We start from the raw sequence: 19,206 nt of genomic DNA on the forward strand, positions 1-19,206 counted from the left end.
GGAATGACTAAGATAAAATTCAAGCCTGCTTACAATCCTTATACAGAGCCTAGCATGGAAATTTTCAGGTAAAAGTTAATTTTTGAGGCTTTGGAAATAATCATCACATTTCAAATCACCTCCTCTTATGTCTTAATTGTTCAAGTGTAGTTATCATGAAGGATTCAAGAAATGGGTAGAGGTTGGTAATTCTGGCATGTTTCGGCCAGAAATGCTCCTTCCTATGGGCCTACCGGAAGATGTTTCCGTCATTGCATGGGGTTTATCCCTAGAAAGGTGAAAGCTTATAACTCCATTTAGACTCCCAGACTTTAGATCTCATAATCCTTTATGGCATGATTTTCTTGATATTAATAGCATGAAATTATATGTTATGCAGACCTACTATGATCTTGTATGGCATTGACAATATACGTGATCTCTTTGGGCCCAAGGTAATAATTGCAGCATTTCTGAGTTTGTCAAAATGAATGCTTCCTTCCTGGTTGGTTTGTTTGGTAAGGTGTTTACTTGTGTCAAATATTATAGCCTCTCTGTTGTCGAATATGTTTGGGCTGCAGGTGGACCTGAATCTCATCAAAAGAAATCCAATTTGCCGACTTGGTGTGCAGTAGTGTTCTGGGAAAAGATTCAGTTTTGTTGTGAGAGATCCAATATAACAGAACTAACAATTCAGCGGAAGAACATTGGATCTTTGAGTATCTCTTAATTTATTTTCATGGATAATTCTTGTGACTGATACAAATATTCTGAACTTTTTGGGATTTTCCTGTACGTTTTAGATTTTCTACATGAAGAAAGCAAATCACGTGCAGTTCATTTTAACTGTAGAAAGGTTATGGTGGTTAGAAATATGTACTGTATTTTAACAGACTATGCCTCATTTGTCATGTATAGGGATGTCTGTTGGAAGAGACATGTTTCTCCCTACATGCAGCTATTTGAGGATCTATGGATCCATCTATTTGAAATGTAAACAGAAAACATCAATTTATGCTCTCCAATTTTCGCAAATGGTATCAGAGCTTAAAAGTGCTTCTGCTTCTAAATATCAGAATAAAGCATTGAAGAAAAAATTATTTATCTGGAAAAGTTATATAGGAACCATGCACACAAGATGACAGTCACTACAAGGAAGAAAAAGAAGGCGTAGACATGATTCTACTGTACAAAAAGAAAGATCTATAAGCATTATATCAATATTTTCATCATCCAAGCCATAACCCTTGTGTATAGCTGTAGGATTTTCTAGTGTGTCATGGCAAAGATTGCCAATTATGCAAACATTGAACTTGCTTGACGAAAGTTTTCTCAACATGTCTTGAATTTGCTTTGCTGAATTGATGAGACATCTATGTACGGCAAGAATTCTTCAGAGACATCGATATATGGTTGTCTCTCTTAAAAAGAAAAGCTCAGGAATCTTACTTTGCAATGAATGATAATTAATTAGAGAAATGAAGGTATAAATTGATGTCCCCATTTGTGCTACCTGGCTGAGCAGAAATTGAGACGAGCAAAACAAAGAGGTTTGGGGTGAGCATAAATAGACTTGTACTTATGAAAATATTCCTTTTAATCCGCTCAAAAAATAGTTGCGAGGCCAATGCCTATAGATTTCTCATGAAAATTAAGTCTCAGGAATCTTATTTTGCAACAAATAATCAGAGAAATGAAGGTATAAACTATGGAGTGATGTTAAAATTTCTCAGTTGTGCTACCTGGCTGAGCAGTTACTGAGACAAGCAAAACATAAACATTTGGAGTGAGCATAGTTAGTCACGTGCTTGTGAGAAAAGACCTTTTTTATCTGCCCACAAAATAGTTGTGAAGCAAGTGCTGACAGTTTTTTTCTAGAATATGCCAAACATTCATAAAAATATAGAATATACAATTCTTATGGCAGGTCGCATATTAATTAAGGCAATGAGATCATACGTGTTTGAGATGATTGAGCAAAAAAGGAAAAATTGTGAAGAGATGAATATAGATTATAGTCTTTAAAAGAATTTCCAGCCACCGGTTCAGAAGTTGTTCAAATCTAAAGATCATTCTAGGGATGCTTGTTTGAGAGCTCTAGAAGATTATAGCTTGAAAGTTTGAAGCTAACTGCGAGATATTTCAACATAAGCCAGTCAAAAGATAGGAAGCTGAATTTCTAACGTCTACCCACATACAAGTGTTTTGGAAAGTAAAAATTGCCTTCAAAATTCAAAAAGTATTTATAGCAAAAAATTAAAAAGTGTAAGAATAGACTAAAGCAAAAAATAAAAATTCAATCAGTGCATTCAACTACTGAATCTTCAAAGGAGTGGAACAAAATTATTTGCGAGTAATGCTACAAATTGAGGTTGTAACATTATTTGGCGAAAATGATTCAACCTATCATACACTCATTACACCAACGATTGAAACTTCTAATGGGAACAGTTTAAAAGATACTGTAGGTCATAGAAGGTAATTTAGAGGCTAGCAACTGTATATTACAGGTTGAAGTTGCAAAGAAAGCTATCAATTCGAGAAGAGAAAAGGTAAGCAGGAAGAATTTGTAGTGCACTCGATCAGATAAAAAGTGCATGTGGTGAAAGGCAAGCACGAAGAAACTATAATGCTTGATCAAATGAAAGGTTGGTTTAAATCATTAATTGCAATTGGAAAGAGTAGTAGAAGGACCAAAAAGTAAAATGAATTTATACATTTGAAAGATATTTTGGAAAAGCCCCAGAAAATAACGAAGGAAAATAAATAATTGAGAGGAAAAAATGCAACAATATAAAGAAATATCAAATTCGAGAGAAGAAATTGATTTTTTCAATCAATTACTTATGAAGGAAAAGCAATGTCCTAATGTCTAAGTCTCCATTGTGTAATGATTCAATTCTTGTCATATAATATGGTCAAGGTTCTTTTCATTAAAGAGCGCACAGTTGGAGAGTTGGAGATAATAATATACTTGAATCTACACCACTTGCTACTTGCGAAGATAATTGGTTTTAAAATAATGAAAATAACGAGATATGAAAAAAAAGGGTTTAGGAAAACGTAAACAATTATTGAGTTAATTGAACCAAGAGTAGGGCTAAAGAGTGAAGGCGTTGGATATATTAGTAGCCAAAGGAATAAAAAAGATGTACAATTCCAAATAAATCAACTCAATGAATAATGTTTCTGTAGTGTTCTCATTGTCATAGGCAAGGATAAAAAGGGAAAATATATTGGAATCTTCATGTGTATACTATTTGTGGATTGAAGTCATTATGAGAAACTTTGTTGGACCAAAAAGTGTGGATTGAAGTCATAAGTCATTATGAGAAACTTTGTTGGACCAAAAAGTAGGAGAGACAACTTTCAAAAGACAATATAGAAATGGTTATTGATGGATCAACAAATCTTATTGGTGAAATGTGGCAACTCTGTAAAAAATGTTCACAAGCGTAAATATTCTCATGTTAAACAAAATAACAATTATGTAAGGTCAAACTATACCATAAACCATAATATTTAATCTATAACTTTTTAATTATTGTAAGGGTTACTTCAATTCCATCCATGTGATGGCATACGATCTAAATGAACATTCATGTATGCAAGATTTGAAGTTGAACATGCATATTTGTAGAATAGTTAACATTAATCACATAGATCATTATTATTTGGTTGTAATTTTTTTGCAAAAAAACATTTTTAAAATCTAAATTGTAGCTTTGGTCATAAGAAATATTGACAAATTGTTGTAAAATGGATTGTAAATATCATTGTTGAATATGAAGTTGCAAAGAGCATTGTCATTGCAATGTCAACTATAGAGATCACTACTAAAGTCGTGTAGGGTTTTATCACAAAGACTATTTTTAAAATCAATTGAAATGATTGTTGTTGAATGCCTAAATCTATAAAGGTGTTTGTCACAAAGATCATTGGAAACACCACCTTATTTATTGATATTTGTGAAGGTTATGGTTGCAAAGATCTTTGGAAACACTTTACCTTCTATTTTGATATTTGTGAAGGTCTTGATTGCAAAGGTCTTTTGAAATGCACCAGTTTCTAATTGATTTTGGTTAAGATTTTGACCTTGAAGTCCTTCACCTACCTTATTGATTAAACCATGATAAATGTCTTGTTATGAATAATGATGACTCAAAAATAATCAAGTGAGTTCAAACCAAGGATAATACTATGGACATTTTGAAGACAATATCGATAACTATTCTTCATCAATACATATTTGCTAACAAGCCTAATAGTTAAAGACGTTCCCCATCATCTAGTAAATTATGCGATAAATAAAGTTGATGGAGGGGGTGTTAAAAATATATAATATATTTTATCATTATGCCACATTTGTCATGTATAGACATACCTACTGGAGGAGAAACATCTCTCCTTACACACACTTCTTTAAGGATCCATGGATCCATCTATTTAGAATATATAAGTAGAAAACACCAATTCATGCTACCCATTTCTAACAACCTAAGAACACATGGATCTAGTTATATATTAAAAAAAAAGTTATTATGGCTTATGAGAGAAAATATTATTATTGAGCACATCTTCTAATTTGATTGTTCTTACTTTAATAGTCATTGCTCTCTGATTTTTCCAACTTTCACACAAGAACGTTTGTAAAATAGATCAATGCCAATAATTGTCCCGTTTCATGTTTTGATAGGCCAAAAAATATGAAGACTCACATTTCTCCCACCTTCCAATTTTGCTTCAACTAAAGGATCATGAAATCATTGACATTGTTCAAAGTAGGAGCCCTAGAACAATAAGAGTATGCCGAAAAAATGAGGAACTGTGTGAATATTAGAATGCACTCTTATGGCCCATTGATAGATTATTCCTCCCTAAATTCTTGACTTGCATTATTATTGGTATGTTAATGTTTTAGGTTAATGCACAAAACTTTTAGCAGTATAAAAGCTATTTGTTTTTATTCTATTTTATATAAAGGTGTTTAAATGGTCATTCAAAAGGTTGTCTTGTTGGAAATAAAAATCTTTTGTGCAACCTACAAGTCATTAATGAGAAGGAAAGCCAAAATAATCAGAAGCCTCTACCAATCTCACAATCACAATTCCATTCCACTAAATCTAAGTCACACAATCACAATGACAATCCACTAAATCTAAGTCACACAACCACAATGCCATTCCATTTATTATAAATGCAAGATAGAACAAAGGAGAAGGTTAATAAAATCATGAATATTTTTCTATCCTTGAGTACTAAAATAATAAAAGAAGTTAAACAAACTTTAAAATTTTTTTAATTGAGGCAAATGTTATATACAGTCTGAATGGATTAATGTAGCTATTTGAACGTTTTGCGTTCATCCTTTGTACATCTCTGAGATCGATTTTTTCTCCTCTTGAGTTTATATAATGGTATGTAAAATATATTATTTGGGTTTAAAAGGTAAATGACATAGATTCTAAAGAATCAAGAAACCTCATATTGAAAATAGTAAAACAAGAAGAAATGAGAATCCCACCAAGCCCCATAAATGGGGATAAGCATTTTTTTCCTAGAAGAGAATGCTTTTGAGTATTAGAAATAATATTTGCTTACTTGTTAACAGACAAAAAATAAAATGATTTTATTTAATGAGGTGCGCCAACCAACATTCACAAAATCTTTTGTGTAAACTGCAAGTCATTAAGGATTTTATTACAAATGATATTTTCTCACTTGTTGGAAATAAAAATCCTTTGTGCAAACTGCAAGTCATTAATGAGAAAGAAAGCCAAAATAATCACAAGCCACTACCAGTCTCACAATCACAATTCCATTTCACTAAATCTAAGTCACATAGTCACAATGACAATCCACTAAATCTAAGTCACACAACCACAATGCAATTCCATTGAATATAAATGTAAGATAGAACAAAGGAGAAGGTTAATAAAATCATGAATTTTTTTCCATCCTAAGTACTAAAATAATAAAATAAGTTAAACAAACTTTAACATTTTTTTAATTGAGGCAAAGGTTATATATAATTTGAATGGATTAATGTAGCTATTTGAATGTTTTGTGTTCATCCTTTGTACATCTCCGAGATTGATTTTTTCTCCTCTTGAGTTTATATAATGGTATGTAAAATAGATTATTTGGGTTTAAAAGATAAATTACATAGATTCTAAAGAATCAAGAAACCTCATATTGAAAATAGTAAAACAAGAAGAAATGAGAATCCCACCAAGCCTCATAAATGGGGATAAACATTTTTTTCCTAGAAGAGAATGCTTTTGAGTATTAGAAATAATATTTTCCTGTTAAGAGACAACAAATAAAAGGATTTTATTTAATGAGGTGTGCCAAACAACATTCACAAAAAACACTAAAATATATGCTTGTGCCCCAGAAAGGGCAATTTTGATGATTTGTAGCATCAACTTTGATACCGTTCCTAGTAGAAGTTGATTATTATTAGAAGCTAGCAACTTGGTTTTTTTCCTTTAAGTATAGCTACGAAGGTTGATATATTTTATAGGTTTATTCAATTGTTATTTTTTGATTAATTTGCAACCTATCAAGGGGTTTGACCCTTACAAGAACAAGGCCTTAAGGCAAAAACTCTGACCATAAAAAGCCCAAAGCAATGAAAACCAAGTCAAAACACAAAGCGCAAAGGCTTTTAGCCCAAAAAGAAAGAGTGAAACTCATACCATATGAGGAGGGCAATAGTTCTTGATATGCCTTTGGACAATTGTCCAGGCACTACCATCCTTAGGTTCCCCAATGAAGGATACTTTGCTAGGACAACTCTCAATAGATTGATCGAAGTGTTGTAGAAGTTGAGCAATGTTGAAAGAATCTTGGTGAAAAGAAGAAGTAGAAGTTGAGGAGAAAAAGGATCCACATGGACAGAGGGCATTGCACCAAAAAAGTAGGGGTAACAATAATAGTTTTAGTAGGAGCAAGATTCAAAATAACAACATTATGATCTACAACAAGATCCCAATATGCAACAATGACATCATCAATAATTCTTGCAGGGGCCTCATCTTCATCAACATCCTATGAATTTTTAGAGGAAGTATCAGAAAGGGTACTAGGGCATGATTTATTAGTTAATTATTACTTGCAACCTTCCACCAAGAAACAACACATTTTTATTGTAGAAAAGCACAATTAGTAGCCATGTGTCCTATAGAGAAGAAATCGTAAGAACGAGGCCTTCATAATCCAATGTTTGAGTCCATGGCCTTTCACCAACCATGACTACTGCATCCCCTAGAAGTGGTTGGGAGACATGCATATAAACTAAGATACATGCAAAAGTAGAGTGGCTCATAGTGGTCATAGCTTCATCGACCTTCAAAATTTGGCTAAGGGAGTTCCCAACAACTTCAAATCGAGACATCTCATATAAATAAAGTGGGAGGTTCAAAAGGAAGACCTACACTAAACTCACATTAAAGTGGTTTAGTAAGAGAGTTAACTAAGACTACCTAGGGTTTGGCAAAAAAGGGAAGGATTCTCCAAACCCACAACTTGTTCATAACCACATCATGATATTGAGAAGAATTTTAGAAGAAGAAAGTAAAAAACAACTTAGCACAAGGGTAGAACTTAATGCGACTTGAGACTAATGGTCTCCAAGAGTTGGTTACAACACAAGTTCGAAAGAGAGGGCCAAAGTCCTGCAAAGCTACCAACCAAGCTATGGCTTTGGTAGAGCTTCACATTCACCACTCCAGGACTATAGATCACTAGAGACGAGGTCTTGCTACAAATAATGAGATGAGATTTCACCTTTGAAACAATGGTAGCCACAGATTTGGCACCGTGAGCATAGCTCCTTTCACCAGTAGCACTAGTTTTGGAAGGGGAACTCTTCCCATGTTAGTGTTAGGACCACTGGCATCAATGACCAAAATAGTAGCCTCCAACCCAAGTAGAGGGTAGAAGAATGATGCTCATCAAAAAGAGAAGAGCCCCCCTCGAGACCAAGGCCAACAACTAGAATAAACCATAGGCAAGGCACAACTGTAGGGAACACGGAAAGAATGTGACCCATTAGTAGCAAAACATGATGCAGGATCGACACCTAGTGAGGCAGTGCAAAGAGATGCTAAAACACCAACTAGTGTAGAAGGTCTAGAGATTCCATCTCCAGTGCATCCCAGACTAGTCGCAGGCAGAGTGGTATGTGCACGAGGGGTAGGGCACTGGCTAAATAGTCAAATATTTGCACCGGCCTTCCAGTGCCTGTTCCCATCCCCATCCATGCCCATCATCATACCATTACTGATATCACGTCATAACTGCACATTCAGTCTTCGCTCCAGTACTGACTGTAGAAACCAGAGTACTCCCATCATTCAAATTAATAAATTTGTATGACGTGAGCATTGGAGATTCTGCAGATCCATAGATGACTAGTTATTTCCTTGTCTAGTTGTAAAATTTTTTCCGTTGGTATTTACAGGTATCTTATGAAGCTTTATGTAAATGGATCCTTACCATTATTGTCAAGTTATCCATATTTATATAATAAAAATAAGACTTTCATAGTAGAATCAAAATAAATTAAATAGTTTGGTTGATTTTTTCATTAATTAGAATTTGGTTTAATATTAGATTAATATTGGTAGCATAATAATAAAATATACATTAGGTTGTTTTAAAATTTTAATCAATGTAGACTTGTAATAAAAAAATATGGTCATAGAATTTTCCTTGCAATTAGAAGACACTTTAAGATCATACTCATGAAAGGAAACTTACTTAAATATTAGAGATAAGTTGTGATAGATATAAATATTATGGATATTAAATCAAAGTTATCTAATTGGGAAACATGATAATTTACCTAAGTTAGGAATCATGTTGGAGTACAATCATGTTGGATTAATAATCAATGTGTGGGTAGTTTTGAACAACCAAAAACTGTAGAATGCTTAATCTATAAGGGTATACTAGTTTTTTTAAAATTAAATATTTAATTTTATACTAAGAATAAAATAATACATAATTTTATAATTACATTTTAATACAATCTTTCATAAATCAATATTATAATTATATTTAACATATTGATATATATAAACAAGATGAAAACTCTCGCTCCCGCTCCTGCGATTTCTCTCACTCGTAAAACTCCTGCTCCCACTCATGTGATTTCTCCCACTTGTTTAGTGACTTGTCCTGCACTGGTTTCTGGGGCTTCTATGATGGCTCTACCTGCCCATGGAGCTACTAAGATCCCTGTTTCTGTGACGGTTCTGCCTGCTGCTGCAGCTAGGGTTCCTCCTTCGATTCCTATTTCTGCGATGGCTCTGCCTACTGCTGCAGCTAGGGTTTCTCCTGTGGTGACTCCTGCTCCTGCTCTTGCGATTTCTCCCGTTCATAAAACTCCCGCTCTCGCTCCTGCGATTTCTCTCGCTTGTTTAGTGACTTCTCCTGCATTGGTTTCTGGGGCTTTTCTGACAACTCTTCCTACCCATGGAGCTACTAAGACCCTTGTTTTTGCGACGACTCTACCTGCTGCTGCGGCTAGGGTTCCTCCTTCGACTCGTATTTTTGTGATGGCTCTGCCTGCTGCTGCAGCTAGGGTTCCTCCTGTGGTGATTGTTGCGACTAGGGGTGGTCCTAGTCCTAGTGTTCATGTTACTCCTGCTATGAAGGGTTCTCCTGTTTGATCTGCCCTCTCTTATGTGGATGTGGCCACATATGAGGCAGCTATTTCTGATCCTGTGAGGAAGGGCTCTGTTCATTTGCTCCTTCTGTCAGTCATTCGGCTGTGCCTGTCTTGATTAGTAATCCCCTTGTGCTTCATTTTGAACAAGATGTTGTTGAGGAGATCAACTCATATGTGGTGGATTACTCCAATATGGTTACTATTTTTTGTTTTAGGGGTTTTTGGCCCTCTCTTTCAGATTTGCATGCTTGGATTTTCAAATTTTGGGAACCAATCATTTCAGATGAAAAGCAGATTTACCCTATGTCAAGGGGTTTTTTTATTGTGAAATTTGCTAATGTTGATGATAAAAATGCCATCCTGGGTCGTGGTTTCTCTTGGGAGGAAAGGTTCCCCCTGATGGCCAAACCTTGGTTTTCGACATTTAATCCAACTACTAAAACTTTCAATAAGATTCCACTTTGGGTGAGGTTACCAAATCTTCCCCTTCATTTCTAGCAGGATTCAGTCCTGGAGGCTATAAGGGATGCTCTTGGGGATTTCATATTAGTTGATTCGATTTCTTCCAATGTCTATAGGACAACATATGCTCGCATCCTGGTGGAGATGGATACCTCCAAGGGGCTTCCATAAATGTTGAAGTTGGCTTCTCCATTTGGTTCTTGGATTCAGCTGCTTGATTATTAGGGTATTCCTTTCAGATGTAGGAAATGCCATAAGATCGACCATCTTGTTGCGAGTTGCTCCTCTGACAAGGCTAGATTGAAGAAATCACCTTCTTGTTGGTGGGGGGTTTCAGATGATCACTATACGGTTCATAAGGTTTCTAAGGAGGTGGATGGTTCGAATAGCTCTTCGCATATTGATCTCTCTTTGGTCGAGGATTCTGTTGTTGTTTCTGGTGATTCAAAGGTTGTCTCTACAACTATTTTGAATTAGAATGTTGTTGTTGACTCATTGGCTTCTATTGTCTCTACGATGATATTGAATCAGAATGTTGTTTCTAAATCGACGCCTGCTGCTGTCTCTGTTGATTTGACTATTGTCCCTTTGCTGACTTTGGATCATAATGTTGTCACTATCCCTTTTTCTATTGCTGACTCTATCGATGAGGGGTTTTTGGGGGTTAGTTGGGACTGAAAGAAGGCTGCTGGGAAGGTAGAGGATGATTGGACATTAGTCGAAGGAAAAAAAGGCAAATCCTCTGTTCCTTCTTTTGATATGTCTTTACGTTCTCATAAGACTGGACCAAAATGTAAATCTTGATGGTCTATTACTTATTGGATTTTTTTCCCTCTTGTTGGAAACTTTGGTGTGTCCCTCTATTGTACTAGGTGGTTTCCCACAATTGTATTTTGATCTCATTGTTATATCTTTCTTGCCCTTTGTTAAAAGGTTTCAGGTCCTTTCAAAACTTGTTTTTACTTAATCAAAACATATTGATATATATATAGATATAGTAATATTTTTAATAACCAAATATAATATAAAAATTTCTAATGTTTTTTTCCTTTTTTTGATTAGTAAACGGCCGAGGCCTTGATTCATTTTATTATAATAAAGATTATAGTTACATAGCATTACTCTGTTCAAACAGGCACTGGTAGGAAAGAATGGAGAAGAAAATCTCCAGTCTTGCCTAGGAATTTCGTCCTGTATTATTTACATGTTCAAAGGGGCATACCCTCGTCCTTCTATTAGTTACAAAAATACGCATGGGCATTCCCATGGATAATATATTTTCCTAATGCAAAGCTCCCCCCATTTTCGTCTAGAGGAGTTGAGTCAATTCTAGAATAGTACAAATATAATTGTTAAAAAGAAACCATCTCCACTGAATTTGAGAGCAATAATTAGATTAATTACAAGATCAAAGGGGCATACCCCCATCCCTATAGTTATTACAAAAAAGAATATAGGCATTCCCATAAACACTAAATCTATTTGATATAATCTCCCACAATTTTAAGTTTGGGAAGCCTGTGTTGATTTTCCAAGGTCACCAGAATACCTGTCTAAAAAAATTATCTCCAAAAAATCTTAAAGCATTGACAATGTTAGGTGATGCTTCAACATAATTGAACATGCAAGGACAACCATTGAATTGAAATAACAAATATATCGCTTCATCTATGCTAAAGCATACCCGATTAATCTTACAAGGGAAACCTACTCTCATGGATCATATAATTTCATTTCACATAAATTTGATTATCAAAATACAACAATCTTAAAATCACCATGATACTGATTTAGAAACAGTCGTTATCCTTGTTCTAAATTTAAAACATAGAGCATTGGAATACAGAAAAGAACCAAAGTGCATTAGGTATAAGGAAATTTCAGTCATGTTCTCATTCCTACTATAGGAATTAGAGCCGCACCATAAACAAAAAATCTTCTGCAAGTAATTCATATCCAGCGACCATTCTTTCTCTCATTCTTACTTTCTTTTGTCCTAATTTCATATTTAAATGCCTATGGCAGAATGAGGCACGTATTTGCTGAAAAAATCTCGAAATCGATTCTTGACAGAATAGTAAAAAGGTGAAATGGGTCAAGATGCCATTTAATCAAGAATCCACCAAAACACAATAACATATGATTTTAAACTCAAGAAAACTCAACCAAGCATAACTAAACTTTGTTCTTCATAAACATCCCGAATTTTAGATCATATTAATCAAAACCTCCTAACACTAAACATATATCCCGAGATTAAAGAAAAACCCTATATTGAGCCTAATTGATAACTATCTACTATGGATAAAACAAAAGTATATATAAGACATGGACTAAAAAAGTTTGAAATTTCTTCAGAACACCTAATAATATGATATTTCTAGGGGGCTAATACAAAACCCAAAGCCTTCTGCCTACAATCCTATACATCAAAATACATATATTTCAAACCCTATACTTGGAAACAAAATTACCAACTGTACCCCTTTCCTACTTTTTCCATGTAACCATAACCACCTTAGGGACATCATCTGAATCGTCCATGCCAACATTCAAAGGTAATTCAAAATTTACCTTGGCTCTGCTAGTCTTCTCCGAATTGAGGATGCAAAATTCCAGAGCATTAAGGTTGTCAAAAGCCACACTCAGCTGCACATATGCATTGAACAATTTGAGATATTTGATGACCCATTCGTTGTTAGCCTCAACAATAATTCTTTGCCAGTGCAAGAGGAAGTTGACACTGGCTTCCATGCACGACCATTCCTTATAAAAGGCCAGGCTTTCCTTGATAATGAGGGATTGTTAGCATGGGGCTGTCTCTAAATCCGCAACACCCAAAGGAAGACCCATATACTTTTCGGGTAGTGGGATTCTAAATTTATCATCAATGCTGTGGACTACCTTTTCAAGTTCTTTCCTCCAAATGGGACTGAAGATGTCGAAACAAAGCCTTATTATATCTTCCTTTCCAATCTTCGCCCTTACCATAACACCAATAAAAGAATCGATTATGGTACTATTGGTCCTCCATGTAGCTTTGTAATCCAAAACTTCTTCACCTAAGGCTCTGCTAACAACAAAGCGAGTCATGTCATCTGTTGCTCTTAAGAGATGGCTCCATCTCTCAGGCTTGACCTTCCTTAATAAAGCCATGGTTCTATTCTCTGTCGTGTGATATACATCAATATTAGTCTCCATCCTAGCCCAAAATGGGAAACCCAGGGAGTGAAATCCTAAGTGTTACTTAGTAAAGGCCCAACAAAGTCTCCAAAAAACCATTCTCTCAAAGCCTCTCTTCATACTTCATTCTTGGTATGTCTCCTTAATTTGCAATAAATGCATGAGTTTTTCCATGATCACATACAGTCATGACAGCTGATAATAACACTTCATATGTAAGAGTATACCTCCTCATCGTACTGGGCCTTCATAATTTTTGAAACTCTAAATAGAATTTGTGGTAGTGGGATTCCTCCAAGATCTTTCAATGATGGAAAGTTAATCCAAAATATGAGATGGCAAGTTTATAAAATTAAAGGTAAATCTTTGACCACTTTAAAGATTAGATAAACCCGATGTAGGTAGAGAAAAATCCGATGTAGGTAGAGAAATGCCGGTAGGAATTTAAATAGTATTGAGCTAGTGATAACCTTGCACTTATAAATACTTTAATGTCTTTTTATCTTTCCTAACAAATTATGGTTATGTTTTGTCCTAATAACAATATTACTACATAGTAAATTCGTTATTCTATGTTATATAGCAGGATTGTTTCTCCATCTGCACCTCTACTAGCAATCCCATCTGCTAGTGTGTTGCCTTCTCGAAATATGTGATTAATTTGAATTTCCTCAAAATTATCCAATAGTATTAGAACTTCTTGGAGCTTTGAGTTCAAGACCCAATTAGGAGTCTTCTTCTTTCTAATTGCATTAAGGACAATCTGAGAGTTGCCTTCGATGAATATTTTGGACAGGCCTAGTTTATAGTAAAGTTGCAAACCTCTCTCAAGAGCTTCTAATTCTTCCATGTTGTTGGATGAAGGAGGGAGGGGGGATGCAAACTTTTCTATCCAATCGCCATAATCATTATTTATAATGCATCCGACTCCAGCTACTCCAGGATTACCCCTTGCAACACCGTCAAAGTTCAGTTTATGCCATCCTAGAGGAGGAGGGGCCCATTTACAATTAGCCCTTGCCTCCTTGTTTCTTGATGAGCATACTAGGGGTGGATTGATAAGATTGGACCAATTCTTTTTCATAAGTTCATCCCAAAAGGAGAAAGAACCTTCTTCTTCTTCTTTAATAGTTTCTCGAAGATTGGCATTTAGCACTTCCACTATTGACGCTTCTATTTTAAGTAAAAGCCTATCTATATTTAGTTCTTTTTCCTTAAACATGCAATGATTTCTTTCCTTCCACAGTTCCCATACCACTATGGATGGGAAAAATACCAAAGCTTGTTATAGACCCCACAAGTCGAGTTAGTAGGCCATGAGCAAAGAAGCTCCTTGAGAGAGTTCTGAAAAGGGGTGGTCCATTCAAGTCGAGTCCTGAGCCATTCCCAGCAATTGAGTGAAAAAGGAAAATTGAGGAATAGATGATCGACATTTTCACTACTATGTTTACATAGGACACACCAATGAGGGCCTATAATGCCAAATCTCAATAATTTGTCCGTAGTCAAAGCTCTATTTTGAAGGACTAGCCATAAAAAGAAGCTAGCCTTAGGAAGACATGCAACATCCCAACACAATTTTAGTGGAATCTCCACTGTATTCCATTTCTGAGAGTGGATGATGGCCTTATACCCTTTTTTCACACTATATATACCATCCTTTGATCCAGCCTAGATAAGACTATCTGACCTTTCAGATTGTTTGATGTTTCTATTAGAAATAATCTTTTCAAAGGCTTTAACTAAATCCAGATCAAAATCTAACTTGGCCAAGGAGCACCACTTCCATCGCGGTACCCCATCTGAGACATCCTTGATCTTATAATCCTTTACCTTACTTCCCCACAAAGATGTCAACCTAAATTTAAGATTATCAATGCTGGAGGAGGACTGAATTGGGGGGAGCCCATCCCAAGAGTCATCCCAAAATAGGGCTTTATCACCCACCCCCACATCCCATGTTAGAAATTTACTAATAATTTTTTGACATTTAGACATAAAGTTCCAACACTTCGATCCTTTAGGCAGTCTTTCCATTTTAAACAACGACTCAGGATCTGTCGGATTCAAATATTTATTATATATGATCTTGGCCCATTTGTGATCATATTCCTTATATAACCTCCAAACAAGTTTTTCTCCCAAAGCCTCATTTTGCCATTGTGGCTTCTTAATCCCTATGCCCCCACAATCTTTAGGTTTGCATAAATTATCCTATTTAATAAGGGCAAGTTTCTTATCATCTTCTTTATCTTTCCATAAAAAAATCCTTAGTTTGGATTCAAATCTCATAGACATCCAATTAGAGAGAGGGAGACAAGCCATAGGGAAGAATTGAATGGCAGAAAGGACCGATCTAATCTTAGTAATTTTGCTAGCCTTAGAGAGCCATTTATTTTTCTAGCTTCCAATTCGCTTATTCACCTTTTCAATCATGTCCCGCCAAACTCTGCTATGTTTTGAACTCTTCTCCAAGGAAATACCCAAATATTTGCATGGAAACAATCCCTTTTTATATCCCATAATCCTGCATATTTGATTTTCCATCTCTGGGGAGGTGTTTAAGAAGAAAATCAAAGACTTTTCCTTGTTCACCTTCTGTCCTGAAGCATCCATATAAGACTGTAAAATAATTTTGTAACCCAAAGCCTCTTGAATAGAGCTCTTTCCAGGTAAAATGGTATCATATGCGTACTGTTGATGGGTAATATTGGGAAGATTCCTAGTTACAGTAATTTCAGAGATCTTCCATCTCAAATGTGCATCTAAAATTGCTCTGCCGAAAGCATCAACCATTATAATGAAAAGGGAGGGAGATAATGGATCTCCTTGTCTGATACCCCTAGAAATTTCAAAAAAACCTTCAGGCGTCCCATTGATTAGAACGAAAATCTTAGGGGTGGAGATAAACTTGAAGATTAGATTAATCTGTTGATGTGAAAAGTCGAAAGCTTCTAAGACCTTGCAAAGAAAATGCCAATCAACCATATCGTAAGCCTTATGTATGTATAGCTTCATAAACATACATCCTTATTTATCCTTGGATGTGGAATCGACGATTTCTTGGATTATAAGAATGCCGTCCAAGATAGATCTCCCTGGAAAAAAAACCTATCTGTTCTTTAGAGATTAGTTTTGTCATGAGATCCTTGAGCCTATTAGTTAGAACTTTTGAGAAAATTTTGTAAATGGTATTGCACAAGGCTATAGGGAAAAAGTCACCATGGTGTTTTGGCCCATCCTTTTTAGGGATCAAGGTAAAGAAGGAATAGTTAATTTCTACCAGCAAAGATCCACCATTCCGTGAAGCTTCAATTCTTCCCCTAAGATGTCCCAACTCTTTTGGAAGAAGAAGGCCTGAAAACCATCAGGCCCTGGTGATTTTTCAGGATTCATGTTAAAAACTACAGTCTGAACCTCCTCCAAAGTTACTGGTCTATTTAGATTTTTGTTATCTTCAGGCGTAATCAGTTTTGGAATAAACTTTAGCATTCTAGACTGGGCCTCCGTATTTGATCCTTCATAGTTGTTGAGTAAACTTTTATAATGGGAGACTAGCGTGTCTACTATTTCTGGCGGGTTCTCTATGTGCCAAACCAGCGGAGTCATGATACTAGTAATTTTCTTTAGGGATTGATTATAGATAGTTGAGTTATGAAATTTTTTTGTGTTACAATCTCCCTCATCCAACCATTTCTCCCTAGATTTCTATTTCCAAAAGGTTTCTTCTCTTGAAAGTGTAATAACCCCAATAGGATATAACTTCTTCAAACACCAAAAATCTTTATACTTCAGTGGTTTGACATTTCGTCAAACACTTTGCAAGCAAGCTCTGATACCACTGTAATAACCCTCCTCAAATCTACCCTCAAAAAATGCTGATGAAAGCTCAAGGAATTTCATCAAACAATTCACATGCAAGGAACGTATGACTGATATATTATTTCAGCTAGCTTCAAATGACTTTTTTTTACAATTTGCATCAATTAAAACTTGTGCTAGAAGACTACAATGGACTACACAATGACCTAACATGAGTGTGCTACTAATTTTGACAATATTCAGTGCATATATATGATCTAAGCATAAGAAATGAACACCTACAACCAATTGGCATTTTTACAAACATTTGGTATGCAAACTAACTAGTTGATAAATAATGATATTAAATTGCTTAAATGACACCAGCAACTATTATCTTCTTAATTGCAATGAAAATTACAATGCCCATGAAATATGGCCAAGACTTTGGCATTTACATGGATTACAAAATGATAATGCTGGTATAATGCACACTTACAGCTGAAAGCGTATAGCACCCTGAAAAAATAATACTAACAAAAGAACCTGGTTGTAGATGGCTGAAATAATTTCCTTCTATGCTGCCCCTTTTGCTTTGCTTTTTTCGAACTGCTTTTTCGGCCTACTTTTTCATACCCGCTTTTTCAGCCTGCTTTTTCGGTTCCGCTTTTTTCGTACCCGCTTTTTCAACCTGCTTTTTCGGTTCCGCTTTTTTTCGGATAGCTTTTTTCGTACCCGCTTTTTCATCCTGCTTTTTCGGTTTCGCTTTTTCAGACTGCTAATATGTTGAATCTTAAGACCATATCTTTCAATGGCGTCAAGATTTCCAGCTTGAAGGGATTTCGTCCTCCAAACTATTGAGACATAATCTCCAAGAAAATTCTCAATTTCTTTGATATTTCCAAGCCTTCTTAAATGAGAGCTATCCTCTTTCTTTTAATCCCTTCCTCACTTGCTCCACGTTTTTGTCTTCCCAATGTGGGATAATACATGAGTTTTAATATTACTTCTTTTTTTCCTTTTACAAAGTCCATGTATGTACTCAAAAGGGGAACTCTTGATTTTTTTTTAATTTTTAAAAGTGACTTTATAAAATATTTTATAATTCAAGTCACTTTATTAAATTAATTAAATATAAAGTTACCTTTTAATATTTATTTATTTGATAACTTTATAAATAATTAACTTAATACCACTTATTTATTTAATTAAAATAATTAATTAGTCATCCTCATAAAATATTCATTATTTTAGACAATCTAATTAATTAAATTAATTAAATCAAATTGCCTCCAAAATGGGGACATGAGTGTCCGCCCTTCCTGAAATTGCTTGTCCCCAAGCAATGGCTAAACAATAAACTAATCAATCCGCCTGGATCCCAAATGTAGTCATGAACTATACCACTGTTAATTAACATAGGCTCCCGCAATATCCTTTGCAATATAACCAAGAGGAATCCATAATCAAACTGACAATTACAACTCAAACAATCTCTAAAATCACAACTGCCACAGTCAAAAACCCACGAGACACAAACTCTCAAAATATCAGACCCCAAGTAGAGTAGATCACCCAAACTGTCAACATAATAAACACCATCCACACAACCCACCATGTTATGCGGAATGCACACTCCAACTCTGCTACAATGGTGACCACTCCCACATGAAACTGCACCAAATATGGAGAATCCACACCCTATACAACTCCTGCAGTCAACACAACTCTACAGATCACCGGCCACTATCTCATAACCATAACTCCCATAAACCGCTGATGGTGAAAAGACATCACAAGATAAACAGCAAGAAATGGAACCCAAACCAAATTTTCCTGCCATCAACTCCTCAACAGAAGGATCAAATGCTAACTGATGTACATACCTTGCAGTATAATGCTGATAAAAAGAACCAACCTCAGTCAACAACTCACCATGAACAAGTGATACAACCCATTGTGACTGATCACCAGCTAAGTCAGGAGATGTCATAGCCAAAGGAGTAGAATCAATAACAACAACCGCTGAAGCATCACTCCCAAACTCCTGCTCTAAGTCATGTATTATCAAGCTGTCAACCGCAGAACCTATCACCATGTCA

At 35.4% G+C, this 19,206-nt stretch overlaps 1 protein-coding gene across 1 annotated transcript in view; it reads left to right on the forward strand.

Moving 5' to 3' along the window:
* LOC149567416 (phenylalanyl-tRNA synthetase, putative / phenylalanine-tRNA ligase) overlaps positions 1-1,014 on the forward strand; it is a 100,470-nt gene extending 99,456 nt beyond the window's left edge. The window contains exons 15-18 of the mRNA XM_089820594.1: positions 2-68; positions 151-276; positions 380-434; positions 561-1,014. Of these exons, the coding sequence (XP_089676720.1) occupies positions 2-68; positions 151-276; positions 380-434; positions 561-614 (302 nt within the window). The 3' untranslated portion in view covers positions 615-1,014. The remainder of the gene's footprint in view (position 1; positions 69-150; positions 277-379; positions 435-560) is intronic.
* Positions 1,015-19,206: the final 18,192 nt, after the last annotated feature.

The sequence above is a fragment of the Cupressus sempervirens genome, chromosome 3, assembly GCF_028749045.1.
Source record: "Cupressus sempervirens isolate cs-2001-9-10 chromosome 3, ASM2874904v1, whole genome shotgun sequence".
Classification (NCBI taxonomy): Eukaryota; Viridiplantae; Streptophyta; class Pinopsida; order Cupressales; family Cupressaceae; genus Cupressus; species Cupressus sempervirens.